General features: G+C 45.6%; 1 protein-coding gene across 1 annotated transcript; it reads left to right on the top strand.

Annotated features, from left to right (window-relative positions):
• The first annotated feature begins 13,721 nt into the window (after window positions 1-13,721).
• Window positions 13,722-20,273, top strand: LOC144370812 (cytochrome P450 2A3-like). Its single transcript, XM_078032024.1, has 9 exons — window positions 13,722-13,947; window positions 14,220-14,382; window positions 15,096-15,245; window positions 15,456-15,616; window positions 16,649-16,825; window positions 17,812-17,953; window positions 18,384-18,571; window positions 19,180-19,321; window positions 19,874-20,273. Exons 1-9 carry the CDS (start codon window positions 13,768-13,770, stop codon window positions 20,053-20,055), a joined length of 1,485 nt encoding a protein of 494 aa, XP_077888150.1. The 5' UTR covers window positions 13,722-13,767; the 3' UTR covers window positions 20,056-20,273.
• Window positions 20,274-20,983: the final 710 nt, after the last annotated feature.

The raw sequence follows: 20,983 nt of genomic DNA, 5'->3' as shown, positions 1-20,983 counted from the left end.
TAAATCAGATACAGGTGAGACTCCAGTTTCTAACACTTGTTCCTCATTTCTGTCTGAGACCTCATCTGAATAGTCCTCACTGTCATGTCCATTGAGGCAGTTGTTTCTCTGTATCCACAGGTTTCTCATCCTCAGATTCAACAAGCTGCAGATCAAAAATAGTGAGAAAAAACAATAAAATAATACAACAAGAAAACTACAAATAAAAATGTAGAATTGGTTGGGCACAGTGGCACATGCCTGTAATCCCAGCTGCTCGGGAGGCTGAGGCAGGAGGATTGCAAGTTCAAGGCCAGCCTCAGCAACTTAGTGAAGCCCTAAACAACTTAGCAAGACTGTGTCTCAAAATAAAAAAAATCAAAGTCCGCGGATGTGGCTCAGTGATTAAGCACCCCTGGGTTCAATCCCCAGTACCAAAAAAAAAAAAAAGGCAGTATAAGAAGAATTCACATTGATTCACCACTATGATTAGTAACTTGAGCATCTGTAGATTTTGGTATCTGCAGGGAGTCCTGAAACCAAGTTCTAAAACATCTTTAATCCGTATCAGTCATGTAACTACATTCTTTAATATTTATTCCAATTCCTTTGGTAACTATCTGCTTTATTTTTTCCATTCACCAGTAACTTTAGGAAGTTGATGGAGTTATTTGCTAGATGCTTGATCCAATAGTAGTTAGTCACTACCAGAAACACACTACTCAGGGCATTCTGTAGACTATGACACCTTTACTCTAAAAAAATCCATTCTCTTTTTAAAGACAATTTCTACATGATCTCATTATAAGTGGAATCTTCAAAAGTCAAATTCACAGGAACGGAGAGAATGCTGATTCCTAGAGACTGGGGGAGGGGAGGATTGGGGAGATCACAGGATTCACATATCAATTAAACAGGAGGAATCTTCTCCAGCTGAGAAGATCTATTGTTAATTACAACCTGGTGACTATAGTTAATAACAATGTATTGTATTCTAGAAAACTGATAAGAGGGATTTTCAGTGTTCTTGCCACAAAAATAAATATATGAAGCAAGACATATGTTAATTAGCTTGATTTAACTATTCCACAGTGTATATCCCTATAAAAACATTGTGTTGAATACTGTAAATATATATAATGTTTATTTGTCAATTAAAATATAAATTAAAAAATCCTTTCTCCTTTGAGTCTGTTTTCTTCATTCCATATCACCTATTAACTTATGCCCCTCCTCTGTACTCTGTGCCCTACCATTTTCCTGGTAAAGAGACATTCCTGTGGCCATGGGTGTGAGCCACCCAAACAACCAGACAGAAAGAACCTTGACTTCTCTTTGCACCATATTAGCCAACACTCCCATGACCTCACCCTTATCCCTGTCATCACTCTGAAATACAAAACTCAAACATTTCACAGCCTGACCACAACTTGTTCTCATGCTCACCCACCACCTCACTGCCAGTGGCTTGGGTGGTAATTGGTCAATCAGGTCTTTGGTTTTGTTCCAAGGAATACAAAAAAAAAATGATATAATGTCAAATCTCTCTTCTAGAAAAGAGACTTCTAACATTTCATAACCTTTTGTTTCAAGCTTACAGGGAGGTGTTTCAAGAACCACAGGAGATTATAGGGAGATTTATGATGTTTCAGAAAGAAAAACAGGTTGGGGAGGGGAGGATTGGGGAGATCACAGGATTCAAGGGCTGATTTTTTTCCTTTCATATGTGGAAGTTAGACCAAAGTAGGAAGAGGGGGATCTTATTTAAATAAAAGGGAAAGCAGGGGAGCAGAGAAGGAGAATTGAGGATGAGAGAGGAGGATGGGAAAAGGGAGGAACATTGGAATGAAAATGACCAAATATACTAAGTTGCCGCAGTCTGGCTGGGCAAAATAACCAGGGGATGACAAGCAACTTGTGAAGGTTGAAACAGCGGGAGCCGCTTTATTATGGGATAGCAGAGGTATACATACCCAATTAATTGTGCTCAACTTAATTAACATCATTTAGATACAGCAGTCAGTCATTAAGGAATCCTCATCATCTTAATGACTCACTGGCGTTACTTCACAAACCACTCCTCCTGGCAAAGTGCCAGGCCCCATCTTGACTTGGTTGTGGCCCTCAACACTATGTGAATATATATATATATATATCTCATAGCAAATTCTACCTTTACACACACACACACACACACACACACACACACACACACACACACACCCCTATAAAGCCCTAATTTTAAAAACTATAAATAAATAGAAGGAAGACCAGTATATTAGCGAAGGGAATGAAGAAGGGAAGAATTAGTACTGGAGAATGAAATAGAACAAATTATTTTCCATACATATATAATTATGTCAAAATGACCCCCAATATTATGTATAACTAAGATGCACTAATAAAAATATGAAAGATCACATTCATTTAAAGCTTCACATAAAAAGATGTTGGTTGACAAATGATATCATGGATTCCCTGTACTGATATTTAAAACAAGAAGGCTCTTAAATAGAAGATTCAAGATTGCAGCTTAGAGGCACCTGCACTTTTTCACTTCTCCACAGAATCAAGCAACTGGGGAGGTGCTCCTCATGAAGGTTGGTGACCGTGGGAACGTGCTATAGTTCAATGGCGGACAAAGTGGGAGAAACCCACAAACTCTGAATCGTGGGACTGATCATGCAGCAATGTGGGAAGGGTTGGGAAGAGGAGAAAGAGGAAAAGCACAGAAAGCACAGCTAGCACAAGAACCAGAACCTGCAAATGGGCAATCTGAACAGAAGTGGATCTGGGATCTGCCCAGCAAACTGATGCTGGGAAAGTTCTCTATCCTTCCTGGTGGGTACTCGTGGTGCCCTAATGGGGCATTTTGAGGTCTTCTCAGTTTGCTGCTCTAGGAGTCAAAAGTTCTTGAATTTTTCTATCTCTGGGAACATACATTATCATACTGACTCAGAGGGCATCTGCCTTGAGACCAAGTTTGACTCTGGGGAAACAGCCATGGAGACAAATCCACTGAAAATTCTATATGATGGGAAATGGGTCCATGACACTTAAGGAAACAGTGCTCATTTCCCTTTAAGACAGGACCTCAGGAAGCCAGCTTCAGGAGTTTAGGGGACTGAGCAGACAATACGTGGTTTTATGCAAAAGCTAAGTCTCAGGACACCAGAGGGGGCTGTGTGGGTATGGACTGCCTTCCTTCCCACCAAGTGCAGAGAGTTGCTACCACATTACCAATCCCAGTCCCAGGTGGGCATCATGAAAGGCACCAGAGAAATTGATGCACTTCAGTGTCAGCCTGCCCTTGGGGTGCATAGAAAATATCCCCAGGGTAAATCTCTGCCAGGGCAGCTCTGCATTCTGTGTTAGCTGGTGCTAGACAGCAGTGTAGCTGGGAAGTATTCCAACTGACTGGCTCCTGTCACAAACCAAACCAAATCACTGGTTCCCTGAAGACAACACAAAAGTAAGAAGGGTGAATAACCTCCAGCCTTTGTTATCTCCAAGGGAAATATAGCCTAAGAGAAAGTTCTGATGGGCACAGGTTGCACAAATCCATGTTCACCCACAGAATCTACCACCTTGGCTGACATGAAACTTTTCTATTAAGACTTTTTGTAGTTGTTGTTGTTTGGGGTATGTGTGTGTGTTTGTGTTTGTGTGTGTGTGTGTGTGTGTGTGTAATTCTTCTTTCTCTATTCTTTTAATATTTAATTATGAATATTCTTCTTTCTCTTACAATTTTCTTTTACTTTCTACCTTTCTCCTGCTTGCATTCTTATCTTTTTAAAACCATTTTATTTTCTCCTTCTTTCCTTTCCCACTTTTTCTTCCTTTTTAAAAATTTATAAATTTCATCACTTTTTTAATGTTTTAGTTTATTCTATATTATTTTTGCTCCTGTCATTTCTTAATTCATTGATGTTATGGTTGTCATAGTTTTAAATTTGGCTTTTACCTTATTTCTGTATCTGGTTTGCTCTTGTTTACTGTTAGTTTTGTTTTTTCCTCTTTCTGTGCTGTGCTGGGGATTAAGCCTGACCCTTTGAGCACACTGTGTGGCTGCTCTGCCATTGAGCTACACTCTCAGCCCAGGTAAGAAAAATTACACCTTACTTAACTCATAACCCAACCCCACTGCAACATTGGTGGATATTTCAAATTGAAGAATGAGGGAGACAAAAGCCCCCATCTGATGACCTGATCCCAAGCAGGTGTGCCTGGCAGGGGCCTGAAGACCGGCTACTCAACATTCACCCAATAACAACAGCAGAGAGAAGTAACACAAAGATTGTGGACACCACATCTGTAAGGGACCTCAGCAAAGACCCTATCAGACCACACATTGCTGTTAAGACTACAGAAGTAACCACAGGTATATTCCATATACTCTGCTGCCTACAACACACCTGCCTGAACCAGCAGATAGACCCTACTCTCATGAGAAGCAAGAAGCTTCCTCGGGCTCCGACACTGCATGTATAGTGTCAAAACATGCTAATCACAGCCATAGGGAATCCACAGTGAAACTACTCAGGAGTTAAAGTCCACTAGGAGTTAAACCCAACACTACACAAACTGGTGTCTTAGGACACATCACCAAGGGAAGCCTGCCTTATAAGAAGACCCTCATATTAAAGTGAAAGAAATATCCATTCCAACAGATGTGAAAGCTCAACTTAGAAACACAAGAAATATGGGGAAAAACAAGGCAATAGATACCTCCTAAGGTTTATAATTCTGCAGTAACAGATTAGTATATGGAAATGGATTAAATGTGGAAGAATTTGAAAGAATGATTTTGAAAAAGATCAATGAAATCCAAAAAGAAACAAAAAATGAATAAATTAAGAAAGAAAATGCAGGATATTTAAGAGAAATTAAACGAAAAGATTCTGAAACGGAACCAAACAGAAATCTTGGAAATGAAAGCACAATAAGTCAGATAAAAACTCAGCTGGAAATCTCATCAATAAACTAGATCCAGTGGAAAAAAAGAATACCAGGATTTGAAGACAAGGTTGATGAATTATCATATTCAGACAAAAAAAGAAAGAAAATAAGAAAGAATTAACAGACAAGTTCTATGAGACACTTTTAAAAGATTATGAATAAGCATAATAGACAGGGAGAAGAGGTCCTGGATAAAGGCATAGAAACACTTTTCAATAAATAATAGAAACTCCCCAAATTTGGGGAAAGATATGCATGTTCACATACAGGAGGTATTTAGAACCCGATAGACATGGCCAGAAAAGAACCCCTCCATAATATATAAGTTCAGAACAAAGTAAATGTTAAAAACTGCAAGAGAGAAGCACTAAGTCAGATATATATCAAATGATGTACTTTATGCCCTGAAAGAAAATAAGAAATTAACTACCATCCTGGATGGCAACACCCAGAAAACTTTCCCTTAGTATCAAAGGAAAAATAAAAGCCTTCCAAGATAAGTGTAAGTGAAGCGAATTTATGTCTACTAAATAAACACTTCAGAAAATGTTGAAAGAAATTCTATACCCTCAAAGAGGAAGAAAAATAAGTTGAATTATAAGAGCATGGGAAAGAAGAAATTTCACTAGAAGAGTAGACAAGCAAATGAGAGTTAAGTATCAATCACTATTAATACATTTGACTATTAAACCTCTAAGATGAATAAGGGAGGAAGAAGTAAATATAGAATAATTTAAAAAACAAACAAAAAAACCCCAGCAAAGTTACAGGAACAAGTTCATACCTTTCAATAATAACCCTGAAGGTAAGCGGTCTTATTTCTTCAATTAAAAGACACAAACTAGAATTAAAAATAAAATGACAGACTCAAATTTTATTAAAAATAAAATGACAGACAGTGTTTTTTTTTTTTGCCTGCAAGAAACACACCTCACCAGCAAAGACACAGTGTTATGTCTGAAAAGACGGAAAGGGTGGAAAATGATATTCCAAACAAATGGAATCCCAAAGCAAGGAGTTGTTATGCTCATATCTGACGAATCAGACATTAACCAAAAATCAGTCCTAAGAAACATAGAACGTCTCTACATATTAAGGGAACAGCTCATTAAGAAGATATCATAATTACAAACATCTGGACCAACCATCAGAGTACTCTGTTTTATAAAACAAACACTCCTGAATACAAAGGCAGGGAGAGGCCATTATACAATTATAGTGGGTGACTTTAACAGCTCACTCTCACCCAACAGTAGACCATCCTGAACAGCAACAATCACAAACCAACAAAGGAACATTACACTATAGATCAAATGGACTTAACAACATCTACAGAATTTTCCATCTGACATCTGAAGAACATACAACTTTTTCATCAGTACATGGAACTTTCTTCAAAATTGTTGAAATCAATTTGCTAGAAAGCAAATCTTTTTAGAAAATATTTTATTAATTGTCGATGAACTTTATCTATCTATCTATCTATCTATCTATTTATTTATATGTGATGCTGAGAATCAAACCCAGTGCATCGCATGTGCTAGGCAGGCACTCTACCATGAGCCACATCCCCAGATACTAAGCAAATCTTAACAAACTCAAAATACTGAAATCATTTCCTGCATCTTATCAGATCATAATAGAGTGAAACTAGAGTCAATAGCAAGAATAACAACAGAAATGATGCTAACTCAGGACGACTGAACAATATTTTTTATAGCTCAATTCACCACTGAATTTTACCAGACTATATTTTTATTCATTGTTTTATTTTATTTTTAAATTATACTATTATATTTTACCAGATCTTTTCCCCACCCATTTAGTACTGGGGATTGAATCTAGGGGTGCTTAGCCACTGAGCCACATCCCAGCCCTATTTATTTTTTATTTTTTGAGACAGGGTCTTTCTAGGTTGCCTAGGTTCTTGCAAAGTTGCTAAGGCTGACCTTGAACTTGAAATCCTCCTGCCTCAGCCTCCTGAGTCCCTGGGATTACAGGTATGTGCCAGTATGCCTGGGAGGGTGTATATTGAAAGAACGAACAAGGCTTATCACCAAAGCAAATGCCTGTTTATTGAGGAACAGCTCCAAAAGTTAATAGAGTCAGGGGTGGTTTGACAGTTGTCATGGGGTGCTTTTTGATTGGAGGGTAAGGAACATGTGAGCCAGCGGGGCTAGTCTGATTGGTGGGTAAGGATCATGTGAGCCTAGCAGGGCTCACCATTGGATGGCTCTTCTTGGGGGATGGGGAAGTTAGTCTTTGGAGCCTGGTTGACTCCCAATAGATATCATCAAAACATGACATATGCATGTATGGAAATTCACAGTGAAACCCAATGGTTTGTATAACTAATGTGCATTAGTAGTTGTATTTTAAAAAATAAAACAAGAAGGCTCACTTAAGATCTTCACTTTGGAATGTTTTTGAGATTAGATTAAGGTGGTGGTTGTATAACAATGTGAATGCTACTGTTTTAAAATGATTAGTTTAATGTTATTTCATCTCAGATTCTCTGTTTTTAAACGGGGGGGGCGAGGAGGGAGGGAGAGGGAGGGAGAATACTCTCATTTGGGATAGGATCATAGATTTTAGGCACATTTGGCCTCAGCGAGTTTTTTCCTGAGAATTCTGGATTGGGCTAGGATTGGGGTGGGGTGGGGTATGGTGGGGGTGTGTATAGGAAGCTGAGGTTGAGGTTAGCAGTGAGCCGGAGTGTGTGTGTATGTGTGTGCTTGCGCGTGTGCGCCTGTGCATTGGGTGTAGCTGTCAGACACCTCTGTTCTCTTGCCTCCATCCCATATACCCTGGACTGGGCTTGCATGAGTTTCTCTGCCTGGACTTCTCCCCTTTCTTCCCCTACCTGGAGAATTTATCCTGCAAGACCCAGTTCCCAAGGCATCTCCTCTAGGAAGCCTTCCCAAACCTCAAGTAGCAAATTACTAATGAATAATGACAGAATCATGAGGACTTCCATTTTTCTGGGTCTGCTTTCCCACTACTCTAAGAAATCCCTAAGCAGAGATTGGGTCTTCTTCACCCGCATACCCAAAGCCAAAGCCATTACCACCTGATTCAGATCTTCTCCTGATCTGTGTGATATTTAAATTTATCCAGTGGGAAGTAATCAGCCTTGGGAAGGCTCTAGAACACCAATTAGTTAATGACACGATCATCTTCCCCTGCTGGAGTGCCCCCCCTAACCCTTAGCCCGGCACAGCCAACTGCAACCAAGTCTCAGTTCTCCCAGGTCTTCTCCAGCCCACCCCCTCATGCCCACCAGCATGGCTCCTCCATCCACTCTCACTTGGATGCTGTAGCAGACACTAACTCATTTCTCAGCTGCCAGCATTAAGTGTTTTCCAAAAATGTGAAGACTCTTTTTGAAACTCAAATATGACCATTTTGTCCCCCAGATTGAAACTTTCTGAGGCTCCCCAAAGCCTCAAAACAAAGTCTACACTTCTCACTGAGTTGAATTAGGCTCCATGTGTTCTGGCTCCTGCAGGTGGCCCCAGCTCTCTCCACAAATACGAGCCCAGATCTCTAATGCCTAATTCCACCCAGCCACACACCCAGGCCCTCACACACACTGGTTCTTCTGCATGGAACACAACTCCCAACCCTCCCTATCCTTCTGCACAAAATCCCTACTAACAGCCTATCCTATGCCCATGAGGGCGAGTCAGGTGATGTTTCTGGCTTCCTACAGACACCTGTGCTCTCCCCATCCTGTCTGGGCCCCTCTGCCTGTGTCTTCCCACCCCAGCATAGTCCATTCTGAGCTGTGGGTCTGTCTTCCCCTTTGGAGTGAGACCTGAGTGAGGCAGGGCCGAGGGCTTTCTGGTCACTTGGTAACACTCAGCTCAGAGCTGACATGAATCAGGGAACACTGGGTGAATGATTCTGTTAAATGGCTTGGGAGGTGGGTGGTGATACGTGGGAATGAGAATTTTCTGGGAGGATATTTAAATGTATCCAGTGGGAAGTAATCAGCCCTGGGAAGGCCCTGGGACACACCTGTCCCAGGGAGGCTTTTCAACCTGCTCTTGAAAACTGAGGGAGGTAAATACTTTAAAAACACAGGAATTATTTGTTTTTTCAAAACCAGAAATGAAGCCAGGCCAGGATTACATTTCAATCCAAACACAGACAAGCACAGGCAGATATCAGATGTTCACCTGTGCACAACATGGTCCACGTGCTTCCATATATACACAAGAACACACACATGCACACACACACAGACATCCATACACTTATACGTAGTCACCCACTTGTGCTTCCATACAGTCATGCTCCAGGTTGGACACAAAATACACTGTGGACATCCCCCAAACACGATCTCCCAAAACATGGGTACTTAAGCTACGCACACAGAGGCAGAGACTGGTGAGCATTCAGGCACACCTGTCTAGAAACACACCCCATATTAGCTGCTCACACAAATGTGCACATGCAGACATTAACTGGATACCCACTTATTACACACAAACACATAGCCCACAAAGACTGGTGCATAATAAGTTATTCAACATAAACATGAACATACTGAAACATACATGCACACACCCAGAAAGACATACATAAAGATAAACATGACAGAGGCATCTGGGAGACTCCACTAAACAACACAATACAACATACAGCTAGCCAGAGCACACAGAAAGCCTACCTCACAGAGCACCATCATGTGGAAGGTCCATTTCCCATCCATGGGGTTAAAGCTTGGCTGTATGGAGAAAAGGATGGGGAGGGAGAGTGGGAGGTGTCTATAAAATCTCTGTCTCACTTCCCCTTTTCCCAAAGGAAAATCTTTGGGAATTTTGGGCTAGAGAATGTAAAAGCCAGGATAGGGCTGAGAGAAATTACCATTCATATCTTTTAAAACTTTTATTGTACCTTTTTTTAAAAATAAATACCTTTATTTCTTTTTATGTGGTGGTGAGGATTGAATCCAGTGCTTCACATGTACCAGGCAAGGGCTCCACCATTGAGCCACAACCCCAGCCCTCCCATCCATATATTTTATTTTACAGATTAATAAGGTCTAATAACAACCAGCAAATAACATAGTCAATATTTATTGAGCATTTTCTGCTTTGCACTAAATGTGCACTAACTCATATGTTCCTTAACCAAACAGTCTGAGAGGCAGGTGCTCTCCCTGACCCCACAAGGCTCCATGGAGTCACCTGTTCAAAGTCACTCAACAAAGACAGAAGTTAGGATCCCAACCTAGGCCTTCACTTTGTTCTTCATAATCCATCAAGGTAGGAATTCATGTGTGCAGAAAGGGAAACTCTCTGGGGCAAGGGGAAGGCATTTTCCTGGGATTCACCACTAGCTCACTCACTTGCCACTCCCACGTGACTTCAGACATGAATCCTTTAGCTCGTGGATATCAGCAAGAGCAAACACACTTGACTGACCTCTCCCCAAATCCTGCTCCCATTCGGACACTCCCTTCCCTTCCCTGGACAGCTCAGGAAAGCCTGTTTGAACATTCATAACGCTTCCCTCATCCCCCCGGTCAACTTCATTGAGGAACAAATTCTCCAAACATCTCCCTCTCTTCTAAAATAAAACAGGGGGTGGGTAGGGGATAGGAGAGGTCCAGGCCTGGGGCCAGCCCAGGTGCAGCCCGGTAATCAGGATTAGAGGGACTGGATACTGCCACAGTCTGGCTGGGCACAAATCACGAGCCACTCAAGCAGGAACAAACTTTATTTCCAAACTCCACCAGCACACTCCCCGGGAACTCTCCAAAACGCCACCCACGCAGCTCCTCCAGCCACACACCACACACCAACCGGAACTCCCACCACCGGAACTTCACCAACCAACTCAAACTCTTCAGGAATTCCCACGAGAGCTCAACCGGAACTCAACGGGAACTCCGCGAGAACTCAAAAGTCATCATCTTAATAGCTCACTGGCATCACCTCTTCTGGCAAAAATGCATGTGTCATCCTGACTCAGCTGTGGCCCTGAACAGGATACCTGACAAGCCCGTGCTAATCCTTTTCCTCACCTCTTCCCCCTCCAATATCAACAAACAACTTTTTTTTCTCTCTGCTTTGTTCCAGAGTCCAGTGGCCTAAAAGAGATAGAGTAAAATGTCAGTCCTGGAGTGCCAACCTCGCCCACCTTCATTTGTCCTGTGGGAGGGCAAATCTGGAAGGTACAACCACCAAGGCCTGCCCTGCGCCCTGCTGGCACCCCACCCAGGGTTTAGCTGAAGCCAATCCCAAACCCACATAGGAGCAGTCTGAGCACCTACCTAACACAATGTCAGAATCTGCAGGGCCAAACCTCAGAGCCTCGATGGTTGGTCACCTACCCTTTCTCCTCCCTGAAGCCAACTCCATGACCACCTGGGTACCAGAAGAGGTTCTGATCTTCTTTTGTTGTCCAGTTCAATGACAACTTCTTTTCCACTCTGGTGTTTATCGGGGGGCAAACTCAATGCCAACCCGACGCCTCCCCATTTAGCACCTACCAGATACTGGTATCTGAACCTGCAAGTATAATCCATGTGCCCACTGCTGATGCCAGTCTCAGCACCCACCTTCTGCCACACCTGGTCCTCATCTGGCCCCAGGGTGGGCTGGGTCAGGCAAGGAAGAGAGAAGTGGGGAGAGTTCAAAGCCCAGTTCTATCACTTATCACCCAGGTGCCCTCAGTGAGTTGGGTGATGAGGGACCTCATTGTCAGAAAGATTTAAAGATCCTGCAAACACAGACTCCATCTTCTCAGAGAACAACAAGATCACCAAGGGTGACTGTCCTTATTGTTAAAGAAAAGTGTCAATGAGGGAAGGGCAGTAGGGCCACTCGTCCCTTCTCTGCCCCCAACCTCAGCATCACAGGGCCCACACTGGACCTGACCCAAATGTCCAGTTCCTTCTGGCTGCTAACAGTAGTCCCTGACAAACCAGGAATCACTCCTAAAAGAGACTGACTGCATCGCCAAATAGGATCTTCTACATCCCAAATGTTCCCCATCCACTAAACAAAATCCATAAAGGGGAAATGGAGAAGCAAAGCGGACAGGGAGGAGTTTAGGGCCTTTGGCCTCAGGTTTCTCATGTGATTGCTCCATGTTCATCCTGCATCTGTCCTCGGTGCACCTTATGTGAAATGGGAAGCATGCATATTAGTAACAATAACCATAGAAATGATCCAGTAAACCCCGTGGGCTTCCCCAGGACCAAGGTGGGAACCCAGTGGGGCTGTCTGTACATGAGGACCAGGAAACTGTCAGCATGTGCCACCATGTTCTTGTTGTCATGACTTTCTCAAGGTCTGAGCAGAGTCTCTGTCCACTGTGACTGTGAGTTACTCCTCTCTGGTTCTGTGCAAAGTCCCGCTGAAATGTGACTCTGGTCTTCTACCCAGTTCCCAGCCACACATGGGCCCTGGAGGAGCTAATTCTGTTTTGCCCATCCTGGCCCCACTTGAGGTTCCCATGATGAGACTGAGTGTCAAGGGCCAGCACACAGGAAAGTTAGGTCAGATTCACGGCACTGTCTTTCCTTATCCCATCCCTTCTCCCTTCCCTGCATTCCCCTTCAGCTGTTCCACTGAGCTTTCTTCTACTTTTTTATCCCCTTACCCCACTCTACTGGATTAGGTTCAGCAGAGAAAACATCCTACCTTTGAATTTTGGAGACTGGCTTATTTCACTTAGCATGATAGTCTCCAGTTCCATCCGGCAAGTGCCATAAAGTAATTCTTCCTTATGGCTGAGTAATACTCCATTGTGTATATGTACCACATTTTCTTTGTCCATTCATCTATTGAAGGGCACCTAGGTTGTTTCCATAGCTTGGCCATTGTGAATTTTGCTGCTATCAACATTAATGTGGCTGAGTCATGGTAGTATGGTGATATTAAATCTTTTGGATATAGACTAAGGAGTGAGGTCATATGGTGGTTCCATCACTAGTTATTATGTATTATATATGAATATACCACAGTGAATCTCACCATCATGTACATTCATAAGACACTAATTAAAAAATCTATAAGTAAATACAGAAAGATTAGTAGAGTAAAGGGAAGGGAACAGGTGGAGAGGGGAATGGAGGGAAAGAGGAAGGATTGGGGATTGAACTAGAGCAGATTATATTCCATGTTTGTATAACTGTGTAAAATGAATCCTAATGTTATGGATAACTAGAAAGAACCAATGAGAGAGACAGACAGACAGACAGACACACACACACAGCCATCAATCAGGTCAACAACTGGGCTCAAGTGCTCACTCCAGAATCCTGTGGGAATTCCCTCTCAGGAACTCCACTCCAAGCTCTGGGGCCTTCTCATCCCCCAAGCCATGCACATCTAGAACCCTTCAACCTATGTCCCCCCTCACTAAAATACCCCCAAGTCCACAGCCACACATCCAGACGATTTCACTGGAATAAGAAGATCCTTTCCTTCTGAGACCTTGAAATTTGCACCTATAGGACCCTTGTAACTCTGCAACCCCACACCTGAAGCTCAGAAGCTCTGGTATGCAAATATCCCAGAGTGTTCGATTCTCAAATTTATTTACTGACCCCACACCTCTGCAATCCTTAGTCCTGGGGTGCTTCCTCCTCAGGTGTCACAAATCCAGTCCAGAAGTCTACCCTGCTAATCTGCCCCCTCCTCCTTGCTTTCTGGCTGTGTTCCAAACTAGGTATGTACCTGGTGGAGGGTGCAGTTGGAAGGAGACAAGATACAATTATGTAACCAGGACCAAAGGCCAGACATTGATCTCAGCAGTATAAAGATAGACCATCCCAGCCTTCACTACCTGTTTGTCCTACTCTCTGCCACCATGCTGGCCTCAGGGCTGCTGCTGGTGGCTTTGCTGGCCTGCCTGAGTGTAATGGTGTTGATGTCTGTCTGGAGACAGAGGAAGCTCGGGGGGAAGCTGCCTCCCGGGCCCACTCCACTGCCCTTCATCGGGAACTACCTGCAGCTGGACATGGAGCATATGTACAACTGCCTCATGAAGGTGCCACCTTCCAGGGAGATGGGTGAAATGGGGTGGGCACAGGGACTTCCCAGTTTCATCAGGGCTTTGTGGCAGAGGATTGAACCTGAGGAGCTGGAGTCCTAGGACAGGAGAATTCTGAGTGTTGGGAAGCCAGGACCTAGCCAGGAAAGACAGACCTCGGGATCATCTGAGTGTCAGACACTGGGGAAAAGACATCCCAATCTCTGACACGAGGGAGCTGAACCATTTCAGAGAACAGGCCCTCTAACCACTCCCATGTCCCCCATCAGCTGAGCAAGCGCTATGGCCCCGTGTTCACCGTCCACCTGGGGACTCGCCGGGTCGTGGTGCTGTGTGGCTACGATGCAGTGAAGGAGGCCCTGGTGGATCAGGCTGAGGAGTTCAGCGGGCGAGGGGAGAATGCCACCTTTGACTGGCTCTTCAAAGGCTACGGTAAGTGGGACAGCACCTGGTGGCCTCAGTTTCCCCAGGCTGCCCCAAGTCAGCTGCCCTTGAGGTTGTGCAGAGCCTCTGTCTGGTCTTCTCTGCGTCCCTGTTCACTGTTCCTCTCCCTGTGTTGGACTCTGGCCTGTCTTAAACCTCCCATGTCCCAGTCTGTCCCTGCTTCTCTCTACCTGTCGCCCTGTTCTCTTCTTTCCCTGGATGGATCCATCTCTTGGCTCCTCGATTTTGTCACCTCAGCTTCTGTGCTCCCCATGACTCTTTCTCTCCTTCCCTCCCCCCTTCTTCTTCATCAGCCACAACCTCACAGTGACTCTTCAAAATCCCCATCTCCACCCTCTGCTGAGAGTCTCTCCTCTCTCCAGACCTCTTCTCTTCTCTCCCTGTGTTTTGTCTCTTCCAAATGAGAAGCCTTCATACTTTATATTTCCTCAATCTAACTCTGTCCCTCTGTCCCTCGTGTCTCTGTATCCCCAATTTCTGCATCTGTCTTATCCACATTTCTTTTCTCCAGATTTTTCTCCTTCCAAGTTTGGATCCGTGCCTGTCTTTTTGTGCAGCGCCCAGCTCAGCGCCTATGGTCCCCTGCTCCCTGCCTCTCTGTGCAACCCTCTACCTTTTGGGATCCCTCTTAGGGGTGCTCTGTGGCCCGCTGGCCCCCTCCCTTGTTGATGACTTCCTCCCGCCACTGCACTCACCTCTAGGTGTAGTGTTCAGCAACGGGCAGCGCGCCAAGCAGCTGAGGCGCTTCTCCATCACCACCCTGCGGGACTTCGGAGTGGGCAAGCGCGGGATTGAGGAGCGCATCCAGGAGGAGGCGGGCTTCCTCATCCAGGCATTCCGGGACACCTGCGGTGAGCCAGGAGCCCCAGAGCAGGCCAGAAGGAAAAGGAAATCCCTGACATTGTGTAGCGGAATGGGGTCTTAGGTGGGGAAAGGGTGTGTGTGGCTGCAGTCTGTGGCATGGACCTGGCAATCTCCTTGGCTCAGATTCTGGGACTGGCCTAAGACACCCTCCTTGGCTCTATTCCAATCCTGGTCTATCACTCCCACCTTCTCCCCAGGCGCCTTCATAGATCCTACTTTCTACATGAGCCGAGCAGTCTCCAATGTCATTAGCTCCATTGTCTTTGGTGACCGATTTGACTATGAGGACAAAGAGTTCCTGTCACTGTTGCGCATGATTCAGGGAAGCTTCCAGTTCTCAGCTACCTCCACCGGGCAGGTAACTTGTTCCAGCTTGGCTCCACCCCTGCCACCACAGTGGCCAACTGCCACACCCCCACCCCCACAGGGCAACCGGTGTTCCAAACTGCCATCCCCCTCTATTGAAAAAAACCAGCCCCCAGATGCATTAAAATCCAGGACAAGTGACAAATGTCCAATATTTGGTTTCCAAGAATACCTGTATACCTCAACAGATGTCCCCAAACAGAGCCTGCAGTAATCACAAATGCCTTCAATCAGCTGAGATGTTCCCAGCCCAATTTGCCTTCATCTCTAGCAGAGCCTCCCTACCCGACCTTTCTGAATATTTTAATACCTGGACAAATGACCACTTCAGTTCCCTCCTGGGTGCCTGAATACTGGTGCTGCAAAATCCAGGCCACCAACACCGTTTCACCTCTATCACGGTGTCCCACAGGTGCTCCCTACTCTGCCCACTGAATTACCTGAACATTTGGATCAGGCACCACAACCAAGACTCCAAATATTGGGCACTGAATGTTCCCTAAACACCCAAATAAGCATCCTCCAACACAACTCTCTCACACACCTAAAGGAGTCCCTCTGTGCAGCCCATTGGATACCTAAACAGGGGAATAGTCAACCCCCTCACTTTGCCACCTGAACACCAGCATTTAATGTCAGAACACCTGGTTAGAAGCTCCGAACCAGTAAGTATATGCACAGCTGTCTGCAGCTGAGGTTGCCTGAATGCCCAAACACCTAATAGATGCCCCCCCATAACGTCCCACCTGAAAATCTCAACAAATATGTCTCCCAACCTAACCTCACCTGAATATCTGCAACCTACATGTATGCTCCAATCATCTCCCCTAAATTCTTAGACAGTTGCCCTCCTACTTAACCCACAGGAACACTTTATGCTGCCTTCCAGCCCCACCCAAACACTGGAAACCCGGATAGCTGTCCTGAACCCGTGCCTTTCTCACCTGGAGACAGGTCCTGCTCCCACTGGGTGCTGCGCACTGACAGCTGTCTGGTCTTTGCTTTCTCTTTCCGCAACCGCCAGCTCTATGAGATGTTCTACTCGGTGATGAAGCACCTGCCAGGACCTCAGCAACAGGCCTTTAAGGAGCTGCAGGGCCTCGAGGACTTCGTGGCCAGAAAGGTGGAGCAGAACCAGCGCACTCTGGACCCCAACTCCCCGCGGGACTTCATCGACTCCTTTCTCATCCGCATGAAGGAGGTGCAGCCTGCAGCCAGGGTGTGGAGGTCCAAAGCCAGGAAGGGGGAAATCAGGCCAGGGAGGGCGGATGTACAAAGGCCCAAATTAGCCTCCCTTTGCATAATCCTTATGGTCCCAATCACAATTAAACTCCACTATTCCATCTGCCAAGCCATTGTAAGCACAGAGGAATGTGTGCATACAACTACCTCTACAGTGCTGTCATGAGCCAGGCACTATTTTGAGTGCTTACTTAGCATCTACAATAGCTCTTGAACAATGTTTTATTATGACCCCAATTTTAGAAATGAAGAGACTGCGGCCCAGAGAGTATAAGTAACTTGTCTAAGGTCACACAGCAAGGAAACAGTGGACCCTAGCTCAAAACAATGTCTCTCTGACTCTGCGGCTGGTGCTTTCAGCCACCAAACTGTCTGATGTTTTATACCCTGGTCATCAGTCACACTCATGTGGACAGGTGACCTTGCTTTACTATGTGACATTGAAAGATCTCACCTCCAACTGCATGTCATTCTCTTTTCTGTGCGTCAAGGAGTTAGGGATTTATGGAGTCTGATGTTCAAAGGATTAGGAAGGAGATCCTCCAAAGACTTCACGATGTTTGGGGGGACAGATGCTGTTGCTTAAAATTCTTTGTTTCAGAAAAACTATCTCTAATGCTCCTGAATCACTCCATCTTGACATCTCTGCCCATCTTTCACAGTCTCTCTCCACCCCTGTCTTTCTAAATACACTATAATTGAAAAAGTGACAACTGGCCTTGTCACTAAAGAATAGATAGCCATCAGGACAAAGCACATGAGAAGAGCATTTTGGAAAAAGCCGGAATTTTACTCCAAAGCCTGAAACCTTGGCAGAGCCCGGCAAATCTAGCCCCCTCCTCTCACCTTAGGTCTGGACCTAAGAGAGATGGTCCAAGGTAAAACCTCAGAAGGGCCCCAAAGGGAAGTCTTTGTGACTTGGCCTGAAGGCCTCTCTCCTTTCAGGAGAAAAATAACCCCAACACAGAGTTCTTCATGAATAACCTGGTGATGACCACGGTGAACCTCTTCTTTGCTGGCACGGAGACCATCAGCACGACCCTGCGCTATGGCTTCCTGATGCTCATGAAGCACCCAGAGGTGGAGGGTAAGGCTGCAGGGACAGGGGAGTGGAGGCCATAGACCCTTCGAACTCCTCTGAGCCAGCTCCACTGACTCCACCTCTCTCAGGTCCTTGGCCAGGGGTGAGGGATATTCAGTGGGTAGGCATCAGCCAAGTAGCCATGAAAATATTGCAAGTGTGTGAACCAGTTAGCAAATTGCTCCTCTGCTAAGCCCACTAAGTGCCCACTGCCCGCTCCCCAGGCACTCCCTGGGACCCCTGACTTGCGGCTCCCATCTGGTACGATCAAGTTAACAAGACCCTGCTGCCACAATGTGTGTGGCCATTGGCTGTTCTGGATGGTCTAAGGGGGGTGTCAGACATAGATGCTTGCCATTCACCCAGGTTTACATGTTTGGATTGTCGTGCCTGTTCTCCAGCCACTAGGTACCTAAACACCTTCCTTTTGCCTCAGCCAAACTCCATGAGGAGATTGATCGGGTGATTGGCAGGAACCTGCAGCCCAAGTTTGAGGACCGCGCCAAGATGCCCTACACAGAGGCCGTGATCCATGAGATCCAAAGATTTGGAGACATTATTCCCATGGGCCTGTCTAGAAGGGTCATCAAGGACACCAAATTTCGGGGCTTTTTCCTCCCCAAGGTGCTGACCTCTGAGCCACTCCCTGGGACCCTAGCACCCCATCCCCATCAATAGATTTCCAGTCCCTATCCCACACCCTGCATCAAAGAATCATGCAACTGCTGTGTGCCTTGAATCTTGCCATTCAGAGACCCCTGTGTCTCCAGTAGCCCCAGTCTTTCTGTCTCAGGAGAATCAACCCTATGTCTCCCAACTTCGCTGTCTCAAAAGACACAAATCTCATTTCCCTAGACCTCCTGCCTTCAGGACTGGAACCTCATGTCCCCCACAATCCTGCCTTGAGGGACACAAGTCCCATATTTCCCCCAATTCCCCCAACCTCCAGCCTTGAGAAAGATGAACCCACATCCCCCAACATCCTGTCCCAGGAGACAAAGACCCTGTGTCCCTTAACTGTACTGCTTCAGAGGGTGAAACCCAAACTCCCCCATACTTCCTGTCTCACAGGCATTAACTTCATACCAAAGCTTCTCTCTCAGAAGAGCCCTGTTCCCACGCCTCCCATTTCTCTTCCGGTGGGGTAGCCTAACTCTCTTTTCGGTGCCTGTGAACTTTCAACACTCTCTTCTTCTAACCCATCTTATCCACCCCTCCTCCCCCTTCTTCAGGGCACAGAAGTATTCCCTATGCTGGGCTCTGTGCTGAGAGACACCAAGTTCTTCTCCAACCCTGAAGATTTCAAGCCCCAGCACTTCCTGGACGACAAGGGGCAGTTTAAGAAGAGTGACGCATTTGTGCCTTTTTCTGTTGGTAAGAGACCGCCGCCTGCTGCCAGGCCACGGCTCACACCACCAGGGGAAGCTCATCCCACCTTCCCTCTCTAAGTGTAGCCTAGCATCTTTCTCCAGCTCTAAAGTCCCTCTTGAAATCTACCCTGGAGCCTACCAGCTGCAACTCCCGTAACAACCAAGACCCATATATCTGCACCCAGGAAAAAGGGAAGGGATGACCAAATCTCATTTAGACATGGGGATGATGAAGGATCAGAGTGAGTCAGAAATCCTTTTAAGGACACACAACAACATCTTCATATTCTTAGAGGATGACAGCAGACAGCCATATTTGAGAATGTATTTGGGGGGAAGCGGCACTTAAACTTCCCAGTGCTACAGGCTGGCATGGATCACCCCACCTCATGTGCCAGGGAAATGGAGGCTCAGAGAGGATTAGAGCCCTTCCTGAAGGTCTCTCGGTCACAGTGCTGCAGCCTCTACTCCCTGGGAGAATGCCGCAGGGATCTGGGACTTGGTGAGCCTGCAGAGAGCTGGCTTCACCTTGGCCCCTCCTTCCTCTCCTCTTCAGGAAAGCGGTACTGCTTGGGAGACGGCCTGGCTAGAATGGAGCTCTTTCTCTTCCTCACCACCATCTTGCAGAACTTCTGCCTCAAGTCCCCACAGGCGCCCCAGGACATTGACTTGTCTCCTAAATACATGGGTTCTGCCACCATCCCGAGGACCTACACCATGAGCTTCCTGGCCCGCTGAGCTGGGGCCCAGCCAAGGGGGAGGCGGGGTTAAGGGGAAAGGAGAGTGGAAGTAAGAGGCAAGTTGGATAGAAGAGGGAGAAGAGTCAGAACAGACCAGCAGACTGCCTTTGCCAGACATTGGGCCCTGAGAGCAGGGAAATCTTACACTATGCTGTGGTGATAATAGCAGTCATAATAGTAATAGTAATAGTAATAAAATAATAATAATAACAGCTATTATTTCGAGCAAGCATTCTTTGTCAGCTCTGTGCTAAAAGCATCTAACGATCTCCCAGCTTAATACTCAAAAGCCCATGTGAAAGGGAACAGTGTTCCTGCCCATTTTAAAGGTGACACGGCTGAGGCTTAGTAAGTTTAAGTCACTATGTGAACACAGAACACAGAACAGAAGTGCCTAGCAAATGCTTGAACATCTGTGCCCACAGTCTTTGGAGGAGATTTTAAAATATTATCACTTCCCTGAATAAAACAACATATTTATCTACCCTCCTGCCTAATTACGCAGAACTTGAAAACCAGCGGTCATCATCTGTGTGACTGTCAGAGAAGGCCATTGTGGCGGACTCAGAGTCCATCTGGGGAACTAGAACCAGGCCTCTCAATGATGTGTGTGAGGGAGATGAACTCTTTCAGGGAAGGCCAGAATTTTGGATTTGTGTACAGCCATGAGCAGGTGTGTGTTCATGCACAGATGTGTAAATGTTACAGAGCCGGGGCCTTCCAAGAAACCAAGGTCTTGTGAAGAACCCCCCTTCAAACCCAATTCTTGTGATCAATTCAGAAATGTTGCTCAGAGTGACATGAAGGAGTTTATTGAAGGGACAGGTAAAGGGAAAGGGGACACTCTCAAGGAAGAGAGTGGCTCCTCTCAGAGAGGAGAGGGACAACTTGCCTCTTCTGCATTCCAGTATCTTGGGGGATTCCAA

This window comes from Ictidomys tridecemlineatus, chromosome 15 (assembly GCF_052094955.1).
Source record: "Ictidomys tridecemlineatus isolate mIctTri1 chromosome 15, mIctTri1.hap1, whole genome shotgun sequence".
Classification (NCBI taxonomy): Eukaryota; Metazoa; Chordata; class Mammalia; order Rodentia; family Sciuridae; genus Ictidomys; species Ictidomys tridecemlineatus.
Note: the sequence above shows the minus strand (reverse complement) of the source record. Positions and strands in the feature narration are given on the sequence as shown.

What these genes read in the sequence shown, in the direction of transcription:
- LOC144370812 (XM_078032024.1), top strand. Translation starts at nt 13,768, where the DNA reads ATGCTGGCCTCAGGGCTGCTGCTGGTGGCTTTGCTGGCCTGCCTGAGT. An exon ending in CAGCTACCTCCACCGGGCAG is followed by an intron (nt 15,617 to 16,648) that starts GTAACTTGTTCC and finishes CGCAACCGCCAG; the next exon opens with CTCTATGAGATGTTCTACTC. An exon ending in GAAGCACCCAGAGGTGGAGG is followed by an intron (nt 17,954 to 18,383) that starts GTAAGGCTGCAG and finishes CTTTTGCCTCAG; the next exon opens with CCAAACTCCATGAGGAGATT.